We start from the raw sequence: 11608 nt of genomic DNA, 5'->3' as shown, positions 1-11608 counted from the left end.
AGATGGATGTTTCCTTAAGCCTCTTTTAATATGCAAATTTCCCCTTTTGGTTTGTCTCCTTATCGTTTATTTGTTGAAGAAACCAGGTGATTTGTCCAGTAGAGTTTCCCAGTCCAGATTTTGCTGATTGCATCGTTCCTAATTGCTAGACGGGTTTTGGGTGAAGGGAAACAAATCCGATTGTCAAGGCTAGATAGCTAATACACATAAATAAATTCACGGCCCGTAATTAGGAGTTTATCTGCAGGGACTATGGCCACGGCGTGCGCAGCTTCTGCAGGGATATCTGTCTCCCAGCCTTCTCTAACTCCCGCCCTCCTCAGCCGTCCCGCCTCCACCTCTCTGCCTTCGTGCCCTCATTCTTCCCTCGCCTGCACCACCCGGCAGGAGCACATGCAGGCGTTCCCTGCGGACGCTTTCCCGGAATCAGCAATTCCTTCCGACGGGAAAACATCGCTGTTTCTAGTAGTTAGCGGTAAGGGATTAGCCTTTTCTAGCTGTGCCTGTTATGACACAGAACATTTGCTCAGAGCGACATCTAGTGGCGTTTAAATTTTTTACCAGGGTGTCGTTAGTTGCCGTGGAGTAGATGCCGACTCATGGCCACCCCAAGTGTGCGGAGTAGAACTGTGCTCCTTAGGGTTTTCAAGACGGTGACCTTTCTGAAGCACATCACCAGGCCTGTCTTCTGGCGCACCCCTGGGTGGGTTCAAACCATCAAAGGTTCGGCTAGTAGTTGAGCGCTTAGCCTCTTACATCACCCAGTGTAGTGGCTCTTTTTAAAAAAGAGATATCAAACTGTAGTTTGGCTGTAATTTTTTTTTTTATTATTACAAAAGTATCACATGATCATAGGAGAAACCTCATAGGATACTGAATAATAATAGACTTGGCAATTAGATTTGTTTTTTCACTCAAAACTTTCCTGTTGCACAATTTGAATAGAAAAGTGGAAGAGTAACCACAGGTAATAGTTTGATGTATTTTTTCAGGTATTTATATGTGTGTGTGTGCATACTACATTTATATAAACATACATTTTTATACCACTGGGATCTACTCCACTGTCCTGGCATTTCTCATTTTTCTTGGAGATCTTCAAGGTCATTTCTTTTTAATGGCTGCATAGAATTACATAGAAGGTGGGTGGGTTTCCATGATTTATCTACCTCACCCCTCATTAATGGACTTTGAGGTAGATTCCAGTTCTTTTGCTATTACAGTGTTCCCAGGAATGTCTCTGTACATATGGTTTTTGCACTCTTAAGCATGTTTCTGAAGATAGTTTTCTAGAAGCAGAATTACTGGGTTAAAGAGAACGAGCCATTTTTGCACCAATTTACACCTCTGCCAACAATGTATGAATGTGCCTGTCCTCAAGTGCTCACAACCCCAGAACGTTTTCACTTAAAATCTTTGTGTAGCTTGGCTGTTTATAGTTCTGTTAAAAAAAAAAAAAAAAAGGTTTTTGTTGCCATCACTAGGTTGGGTTCTACGTGATACATTTTGTTTTTCTGACCATCAATCTTCTTTCTGATTTTGTAATCTGGTGGTAGATTCCAATCTAGAGAGAAGAACTCTTTTAACCCCTATTAATATTCATTAACTCAAATAATATTTATGGAGTGCCTCCTGTGTGCCCAGTCAGATACTGGAGACCAAATGGTGAGCAGGACAGGAAACCTGCCATGTCTTATTAAGCTCACCGGTGAGTGGGGGAGGCTGGCTTGTCAGCCAATCACGGGAGTGTGTGTAACTGGCTCTTTCGGCAGGCACACAGGTGAAGGCAGTGAGTAGCTCAGATTTGAGACTGCAGAGATGGGCACAAGCTGGGTCACAGTGTTTGGACTTCCCTGCAGGACCAGCGTTTCCCAAACTCTCGCCACCTTTCTTATTTTTATTTTAAAAGGAAGCATTGTCCCAGTACTATTAACTTTAAAACCAATATTATTTGCTATAAATATAAGAAAAACAGAATAATAAATATAGTAAAAAAGAAGAATAAAATAGTGGATCCATTGGATACATTTTAAACATTTAAAATTTTAAAATAATTTTTAAATAAAAGAAAATATAATGTGTTTCCAAAAAATGTATACCTAAAAACATCGTCATCTGTGAGGAAATTAAAACTGTTTATGATCAGTGAATAACAGAGAAACATTCAGCTGTCTGTCATTTACCTTAAGACTAAGATAAGGGCTATGGCGATAAGACAATTCCATATTTTTGTTTTTGTGTCAATTAGCTCTTGAATTCCAACACACGTGTCCTGTGTAGGTAGTTAGGGCTCTTCTGAGCTCCTGAACAGCAGCGTGGCAGGGAGCTCAGTGTGGCCAGGAATGCTCAGATAACCTCCCAATTCACACCTAGGAATGGAAGCCCAAATTTTCTGACTCCATATCCTTATTCCAGGCTGACCTTCATATGTATCTCCAAAAATGGGACTAGGCTGCCTCTAGGAGCAGTGACCTTCCCCCTGGAAGCATTTCAGCAGAGCTTGGCAGATATCTGCCAGAGAAGTGGTTTTAAAGTTGTACTTAATGTCGAAAGATCCTTATAATTCTTAAGAATCCCTTAGTCTGGGACTGGGAAATATTTTAGGACATTAACCCAGAGATTCCCCCACTTGTCTGTCAGTTTGTCGTACTGTGGTGGCTTGTCTGTTGCTGTGATGCTGGAAGCTTTGCCACCAGTATTTCAAACACCAACAGGGTTACCCATGGTGGACAGGTTTCATGGGAGCTTCCAGACTAAGACCAGGAAGAAGGACCTGGTGGTCTACTTCTGAAAACCTTGTGAATAAAAACCCAAACCCAGTGCCATCGAGTCGATTCCGACTCATAGTGACCCTATAGCAGCAGAATATTGTCTGACATAGTGCTGGAAGATGAGACTCTCAGGTAGGAAGGCACTCAGAAGACTACTGGGGAAGGGTTGCCTTCTCAAAGTAGAGTCGACCTTAATGATGTGGATGGAGTCAAGCTTTCGGGACCTTCATTTGCTGATACGGCAAGACTCAAAATGAGAGGAAACAGCTGCAAACAACCACTAATAATCAGAACATGGAATGTAGGAAGTATGAATCTAGGAAAACAGGGAATCATCAAAAATGAAATGGGAATGACTTAAAACAATATCCATGTATTTTATCTCACAATTTTGTGCGTTAATTTGGTTCAGCTGGTGATTCTTCTGCTCCATGTGTTATCAGGTGGGGCTTCTATTTTCTGGGCTGGAACACCCAAAAAGCCCAACTTTGTTCAATTACAGGTATGTTCCTGGAGGTCTTTGGCTGTACAATATTGATTGACAGTATGAAAAGTTGTTGATATAGTTTCAGATTCCACATTTCTACTAACCTTTAAGAAATTACTACTTGTCAAGGTTTAGCGAAGTATCAAAGAAGAATATTCACAATTATCCAAAAAAGGTTATTAAAATGTTCTACCCTTTTTCAACTACATGTCTATGTGAGACTGTAAAGTATTTTTTCATATACACTTCAGCCAACAAAACATATCATAGCAGGTTGACTGTGGAAACACATATGAGAATCCGACTGTCTTCTATTAAACCAGGCATTAAAGAGATTTGGAAAATTTAAAACAATGCCACTCTTTTCGCTAAACTTTGTTTTGGGATATAGAGTTATTCCTAAAAATATGTTATATTAACATGCAATGGTCTTATAATTATTTTTAAATGGTAAGTAAGTGTTTTAAATATTTTTCGGTTTTAATTTCTAATATAGTACATATCAACAGATACAACTCACATAAGCAAAAGCTCTTTGGGATCTTCAATAATTTTTTAGAGTGTAAAAGGGCCCTCAAGGAGCCCTGGTGGCATGACAGTTAAGTGCTAGGCTGCTAACCAAAAGGTTGATGGTTGAAAACCACCCAGGGGCTTTGTAGGAGAAAGGCCTGGCAATCTGCTTCCATAAAGATTACAGCCTAGAAAACCCTATGGGGCAGTTTTATTCTGTCACATGGGGTCACTATGAGTCAGAATCAACTTGACAGCACCTAAGTACAACAACAACAAAAGAGTCCTCAGATTAAAAATTTGAGAACCACTGCAAGAGGCAGAGGAGGAAGTAGAGAGGCTGGTGAGAAATAATATGGCTTGGAGTAGGATGTTAGTAATGAAGCAGTAAGAATGGGTTCAATTCTTGGGAGCCCTGGTGGTGTACTGGTTGAGAGCTCAGCTGCCAACCAAAATGTCAGCAGTTCAAATCCACCAATCGCTCATTGGAAATCCTATGGGGCAGTTCTACCTTGTTCTATAGGGTCGCTATGAGTTGGAATCAAGTCAACATCAACAAGTTTGGTTTTGGTTTGATGGGAGATGATAAAAGGCAGAAGTCAAGGACTATTCCAAGGGTTTATTTTTGTTTGCCCTGAGAAAACAGGTAGAATGGAACTGACAATCAGATGAGAAAGACCACAAGAGGAACAGATTTTGGGGGAGAATATAAGGAACTTATTCTGGAAATGTTAAGTTTGAAATGCCGATTAAATATCCATGTGTTAGGGCAGTACATGGGCAGGAGATATATCTTTAAGAGTCTTAAGCATATAGATCGCATTTAAAACCACAAGACTGGATAAGATCAACAAAAGAGTGAATGTAGAGAGAGAAGCAAAGAGGTTCAAGGACTGAGCCTAGGGACATTTCAAAATTGAGACTTCAAGGAAATGAGGAAGAGCCACCCAAGAAGACTGAGACAGGAAAACCAGGGGAGTAATGTCCTGGATGCTGTCAAATGCTGCTGACAGGTCAATGTTATAGATTGAATTGTGTTCTCCAGAAATGTGTGTCAACTTGGCTCAGCCATGATTCCCAGTATTGTGTGGTTATCACCCATTTTGTGACCTGATGGAATTATCCTATGTGTCGTAAATCCTATAATGTTATGTTAAGGAGACAGGGCCCAACCTACAAGATTAGGTTGTATCTTGAGTCAATCTCTTTTGAAATATAAAAGAGAGAAGCAAGCGGAGAGGAGAGGGACCTCATACCACCAAGAAAGAAGAGCCAGGAGTGGAGTGGATCCTTTGGACCCTGAGTCTCTGTGTCGAGAAGCTCTTTGATCAGGGGAAGATTGATGCCAAGGACCTTCCCCCATAGCTGACAGAGAGAGAAAGCCTTCCCCTGGGGGGGCACCCTAAATTTGGACTATTAGCCTCCTAAACTGTGAGAGGATAAATTTGTTTGTTAAAACCATGCACTCATGGTATTTCCGCTATAGCAACACAAGATGACTAAGACAGTCCAGTAAGATAAATACTGAAATGGATCACTGGAATTTAAAGGATGGTGTGCCAGGGAGGGGAATAATGTGTGCAAAAGGCCCAAACCAGGAATAGTAGGGTGTGTTAGAGTGTAAAGGGCAAGTAAGGAGATGGTAGAGTGGACAGAGCACGCAGAGAGCCTGGTGTTACATAATAAAGAGCTTAGACTTTTTGCTGCTATGGGTTTGTGGAGCCGCTTAAGAAATATTGTCAGAGAAGTGACACAGTCAGACTTGTGCTTTAGGTAGATCATTCTGGAGACTTGTGGAGGATGGAACTGAGGGAACCAAACTGGAAGCAGGCGGCTCAAAGAAGTGGAAGCCTGTAGCAGAAGGCCAGACATGGTGAAGGCTTGCATTGGGCAGAGGGAGTGGGGATGGAGAAGAAGGAATTGATCAGAGATATTTAGAAAGTTAAAGTAGACTCTCCAAGACTTAAAAATTGATGGGATGTGGGTGACAAGGTAAGCAGTGGCAGCACCAATCTGAGATACAGAAATCAGGACAAGGAGCAGGGTGGGGGAGAAATGATTGTCGTGTTTGGACATGTCGTATTTGAGATGCCCAAGGAATATTCAGGTGGAGATGTTGGGTCAGCAATTGGTCTAAAGTCCGAGGAAAAATAACATTTGCATATGGAAACCTACAACAGCTTGACTGGATTCATACATATTTTTTTAAAAAGCTATTAAAGTTCCAATCAATTTTTATATGTCTCAACTTAAAAAAAAAGATTAATGTAAATTTTGAGTAAAAAAAAATTAATAATTCTTGAAGATAAAAAAAAAACTAGAAACTCGTTGCAGTCAAGTGACCCCAGGTGTTACAGAGTAGAACTGCTTCATAGGGTTTTCTTGGCTGCAATCTTTACAGAAGCAGATCACCAGGCCTTTCTTCCACAGCACCAAGTGGGTTAGAATTGCTAACCTTAAGATAGTAAAACCCGTTGCTGCCAAGTCTATTCTGACTCAGCAACCCTATAGGACAGGGTAGAACTGCCCCATGGGGCTTCCAAGGAGTGACTGGTAGCAGCAAACACTTAACCACTGGGCTACCAGGGCTCCTTAGCATAATGGTCAAGTGCAAATTGTTTGCACCATCCAGGGACCTAATTCTTGGAGAAGTATGTGTGTTTAATCTGTCTGCATCAAGATTTCTTGTGTCTGTTAATACTATTGGGAATATTTAGCTGTGTACACATCTAAATCTAAAAATGTTTGGTTTCTGAATTAATAACTGTAACGTCTTGCCAAATAATTACCCCTCACTATAGAAGGGTAGGAAACCCTGGTGGCTCAGTGGTTAAGAGCTACAGCTGCTAACCAAAAGGTCAGTGGTTCGAATCCACCAGGAGCTCCTTGGAAACCCTGTGTGGCAGTTCTACTCTGTCCTATAGGGTTGCTATGAGTTGGAATCAACTCAACAGCAGTGGGTTTGGTTTTTGTTTTGTTCTGTTTTTTAAATAGAAGGGTAAACCAATTAGATCAGTGGTACTCTAGCTTGGCTGCACATTTAAAATCACCTGGGGGAATATTTTTAAAATACCAATTCCATGACCTCTCACCCAGAGATTTTTGTTCATTTGGTCTGGAATGGGGCCTGCAGGCATTGTATTTATTAAAAACTCCCCAGATGATTTTAATTTGCTGTTAAGATTAAATCACTGGATTAGGGAAATGATTTTGCTAATTCTTCTGAGTACGATTTTTAGCTTTCTTTTAAATTAAGACTCTTGAAGCCAACCCTCTATTAATTCACTAATTAATTGCTAACGGATAAAGGAAATGTTCTCTGAGCCTCGAGTATGTGCATAGAACTTGTAGGACACTGAGACTGAAAGGTGTAAAACAGCAAGCAGTAAGGCCCCCCAAAGAAGGAACCATAGCAACTGCTCCCCAGAAAACTGGTTAGAATGGCAGAAAAACAGCCTAACATAAATTTGTGACTGTGTAACCCAGATTCAAGAAAGGAACTCAGGGTTTAGCAACCTCCTCACCTGTCCTGATCACCTAGTGCTACTATAACAGAAATATACAAATGGACGGCTTTAATGAAGAGAAATTTATTCTCTCACAGTCTAGGAGGCCAGAAGTCTGAATTCAGGGTGCCAGCTCCAGGGGAAGGCTTTCTCTCTCTGTCGACTCGGGGGGAAGGTCTTTATTATCATCAATCTGCCCTGGTAAATGAGCTTCTCAGCACAGGGACCCCGGTCCAAAGGACCAGCTATTCTTCCGGCTCTTGTTTCTTGGTAGTATGAGCTCTCCCTGTCTCTCTGCCTGCTTTTCTCTTTTATATTTCAAAAGAGATTGACTTAAAATACAACCTAAGCTTTAAGCTTGTAGATTTGAGTCCTGCCTCATTAACCTAACTGCCTCTAATCCTGCTTCATTAACATCATAGAGGTCGGATTTACAATACAAAGGAAAATCACTTTGAATCACAAAATGAAGGACAACCACACAATCTGGGAATCATGGCCTAGCCAAGTGGACACACATTTTGGGGGGACACAATTCAATCCATGACACCACCAAACTCTACTGCAACCAACCAATCCTGAACTGACAAGCCAAGAACTTGTTTGAACCAGCTGATCACTTTACCTTATGAAGCTTTGGGGACTTTTGCCTTTATAAGCCCCACTCTTGCCTTTGGTTGGAGAGACCTGGTTTCATGGGCTGTTCTCCTTCCTATATCCCTATATATGAGTAAATTTCCAGGGCTTTAACCCAGTCGTTCCTGAACTTAACACTTACTTACTACGAATATTTGTTTACCTTTAATCATAATGAAATGAGGAGAATATTTCAAAAACAATGAGCACTTTATTTGTTGAATTGGAGCTGTTTGCACAAGACACTTCAAACAGATGTAAACATTCGCTTACCACCTATACTTGGGCTCTCAGTTGCTTAGTCAGGCAAGATAAATCCATAGATCATATGTATTCATTCAACACTTTACCAAAAAGGACCTTGACTCTTCTCTCAATTGTATCCATGGATGGAAGTCCAGATTTTTCTGGGTGGTAGAATAGGAAAATAAAAAGTTTTCAAGGAACCAAGGTGAGTTGTTTCCTTTGCTGCATAACAAATTTGTTGTTGTTAGGTGCTATCAAGTTGATTGCGACTCATAGCGACCCTACGTGACAGAGTAGAACTGCCCCATGGGGTTTTCTAGGCTGTAATCTTTACGGGAACAGATCGCCAGGTCGTTTCTCCTATGGAGTCACTGGGTGGTTCGAACTGCCAACCTCTTCGTTACCAGCCAAGTGCTTAACCATTGTGTTACCAGGGCTCCTTTTACCACAAACTTAGTGGCTGAAAATAATACACATTTATCTCACAGCTTCTGTGGGTCAGGAGTCCAGGATAGCTTAGTTGGGTCCTCTGCTCAGGGTCTCACAGGCTGCAATCAAGGTGTTGGCCAGGTTTCATTCTTATCTAGAGGTACAACAATGGGAGAATCTGCTTCCAAGCTCACTCAGGTTGTTTGCAGAATTAATTCTTTACTTGTGGTTGTGTAACTGAGGGCCCCGGGTTTTGTGGCCATTGGCTGGAGGCCGCCTGCAGATCCCACAGGTCACCCACAATTCCTTGCCGTATTGGCTTCCTCAGCTTGCACATCAAGCCAGCAAGGAGAACCTTTAGCTCCAGTCAGCAAGCACAGAGTCTTATATCTGATGCAAGAGTGACACTCATCATCCTTGCCATGTAATGAAGTCTAATCACCCATGTGTGATATCCATCACCTTTGTTATATTCTATTGGTTAGAAGCAAGTCACAGGTCCTGCCTGCATGCACGGGGAGAGGATTACACAAGATCATAAATACCAGGAGGCAGGATATCATTAGGGGTCACCTAATACTCTGTCTGCCACACAAGGGAAGAGGACAGAGGGACCATGGACTGTTCATAACCGATCCAAACAGATCATATGTCATGGATAAAACTGGAAAGAACACGAGATGGAGCCAGGGAACGTCGGTTCCAGTCCAGGCTCTGTTGTTAAGATCACCAAAAAAAAAAAAAACAAAACAAAACCATTGCCCTTGAGTCAATTCCGACTCATAGCAACCCTACAAGACAGAGTAGAACTGCCCCATAGAGCTTCCAAGGAGCACCTGGTGGATTCGAACTGCCAACCTTTTGGCTAGCAGTGGTTGCACTTAACCGCTATGCCACCAGGGACCCTACTAATTCTCTGGATCTCAATTAGTTCACAAGTAAAATGAGGTAAGAGAGACAGTTTTGAATACTAACCAAAGAAATGCATGTTAAAATACAATGGAAGTGCCACTGCTCACCTTTAGCAAAAATTAGAAACGATCACGCTTAATGCTGGTGAGTTTATGGTGAAACTGATATGCTTAGTCCTGAAGAGCAATCTGACAATATGTGTCAAGCCATAAAAACATTTACATCCTCTGACAAAGGAACCCCATTCCTGGAATTTATCCTAAGGAAATGTATAATTGAAAAGCTTCTTTTAAGAAAACAAACCATAGGCACAAAGTCATAAATCACAGGTTATTTATAACAATGAAAAGCTGGAAACATGCACATGTTTAACAGTTGGAGGATGAGTGAATAAAGTATAGTGCCTTCGCCTGAAAGAAAAGTATGCAGCCATTAAACCAATAATTACAAAGATTATGCAGCGACACGGGGAAGTGTTTACAATTAGATGTGAATTTACAAAAAAGCAGAACATAAGATTATATAAATATTATAGTTATAACAAGTAAGAAAAAGTAAATAATAGAAACAATTCATATGTTTGGGTCATGGGATTATACAAATAATTTTTCATAACTTTCCTTTACCAATATCATATATTTAAAACAATAAATAAAAGATATAAAATGAAAATCCGAGGGGATTGAATTACAGTGGTTCTTAGCTGTGGTGGGCTTCAGAATTAAAAAGGCTTGTACATAGGGTTCTACCCTGTGAAGTTACTGAGATACAGGGTTGCTATGAGTTGAAATCAACTCGGCAGCAATGGATTTGGTTTTTGTATACACACACATACACACACACACACACACACACTGACCCTTCTCCATCAAAAAAAAAAAGTTCACAGGTGATTCTGATGCATAAATTCTCATCATAAAGTTTACAAATCCATGGGGAATAAGGGCGATATTCCAGCCCTAAGCTCAACATTGCTTATGAGGCACTCTGGGCAAGACCAAGCTATTCTTTTGTTTTGTTTTAAGACCAGGCCGTCCTTAGTGTGTACTTGGGCTACTGCAGCCACTGTCATCGGTGTTGGTGGTCTGTGGGAGATCTGAGGTGTTGCTCTCGGAGCAGGACTGTTCTACCAGGCGGAAGGCCTCCAGGAACTCATTGATGTCGATGTGGCCATCCTTGTTGAAGTCAATACTCCGGGCGAGGTCACAGATGCAGTCATCCGTGATGTCAATGTTCATGTGAGAGCTGAACAGCTTCCAGGTCTGCCTGAACTCATCCAGTGAGATGAACCCTTACCAGAGGGAGGAAGTCATTTCAGTGAGTCAGACTAGGTTTCAATATTCATTTCCCCTGACATTCTTGTAAGGTAACCTGCTGCCTACTGTCCACCTGATGAAGACATCCAAGGCCAACAACACAAACCTCTATAGATTTCCTAGTACCTCATTGAAACTTCCAAGGGGATGAAAAAAAACACTAATCACCAGTGGTTCTCAACTGGGGGCAATTGTGCCCCACCCCAGGGGACATATGGCAATGTCTGGAAACATTTTGGATTGTCATGCCTGGGGAAGGGGTGCTATTGGCATCTAACAGGTAAAACTGGGGATGCTGTTAAACATCCTACAATGCATAGGATGGACCCCAAACAAAGAATTATCAGGCTTAAAATGTCAATAGTGCTGCTGCTGAGAAACTCTGCATAAAACCATCCCCAGAATATACTAACATATTCTGCTTATAAAAAGCCTTTGGACCCATACACCTATGGTCAGTTGATTTTTTATTATTATTATTATTGTTTTACAAAAGTACCAAGATCATTCAATGGGGAAAAAATATTCTTTTCAACAAATAGTACTGGAACCACTAAGATATTCACATGCAGAAGAATAAATTTGGACCCCTACCTCACATCATATTAAAAAAATTAACTCAAAATGGAGCAGAGATCTGAATGTAAGAGCTAACAGTATAAAACTCTTAGAAGAAAACATCAGCGTAAATCTTTGTAACTTTGGATTAGGCATCAGTTCTCTAAATACGACACCAAAAGCACAAGCAACCAAATAAAAAATAGATAAACTGGACTTCATTAAAAATTTAAAATT

The 11608-nt window shown here is 41.0% G+C and overlaps 1 protein-coding gene across 1 annotated transcript in view; it reads right to left on the bottom strand.

The window, feature by feature from the left end:
• Positions 1 to 10534: 10534 nt before the first annotated feature.
• The window catches only part of PPEF2 (protein phosphatase with EF-hand domain 2), a 44978-nt gene continuing 43904 nt past the window's right edge, over positions 10535 to 11608 (bottom strand). Inside the window, exon 16 of the mRNA XM_010594180.3 lies at positions 10535 to 10788. Coding sequence (XP_010592482.1) covers positions 10535 to 10788 — 254 coding nt within the window. The remainder of the gene's footprint in view (positions 10789 to 11608) is intronic.

This window comes from Loxodonta africana, chromosome 5 (genome assembly GCF_030014295.1).
Source record: "Loxodonta africana isolate mLoxAfr1 chromosome 5, mLoxAfr1.hap2, whole genome shotgun sequence".
In the NCBI taxonomy this organism is placed as follows: domain Eukaryota; kingdom Metazoa; phylum Chordata; class Mammalia; order Proboscidea; family Elephantidae; genus Loxodonta; species Loxodonta africana.
The sequence above is the reverse complement of the archived record's forward strand: the minus strand, read 5'-3'. Positions and strand labels throughout refer to the sequence as shown.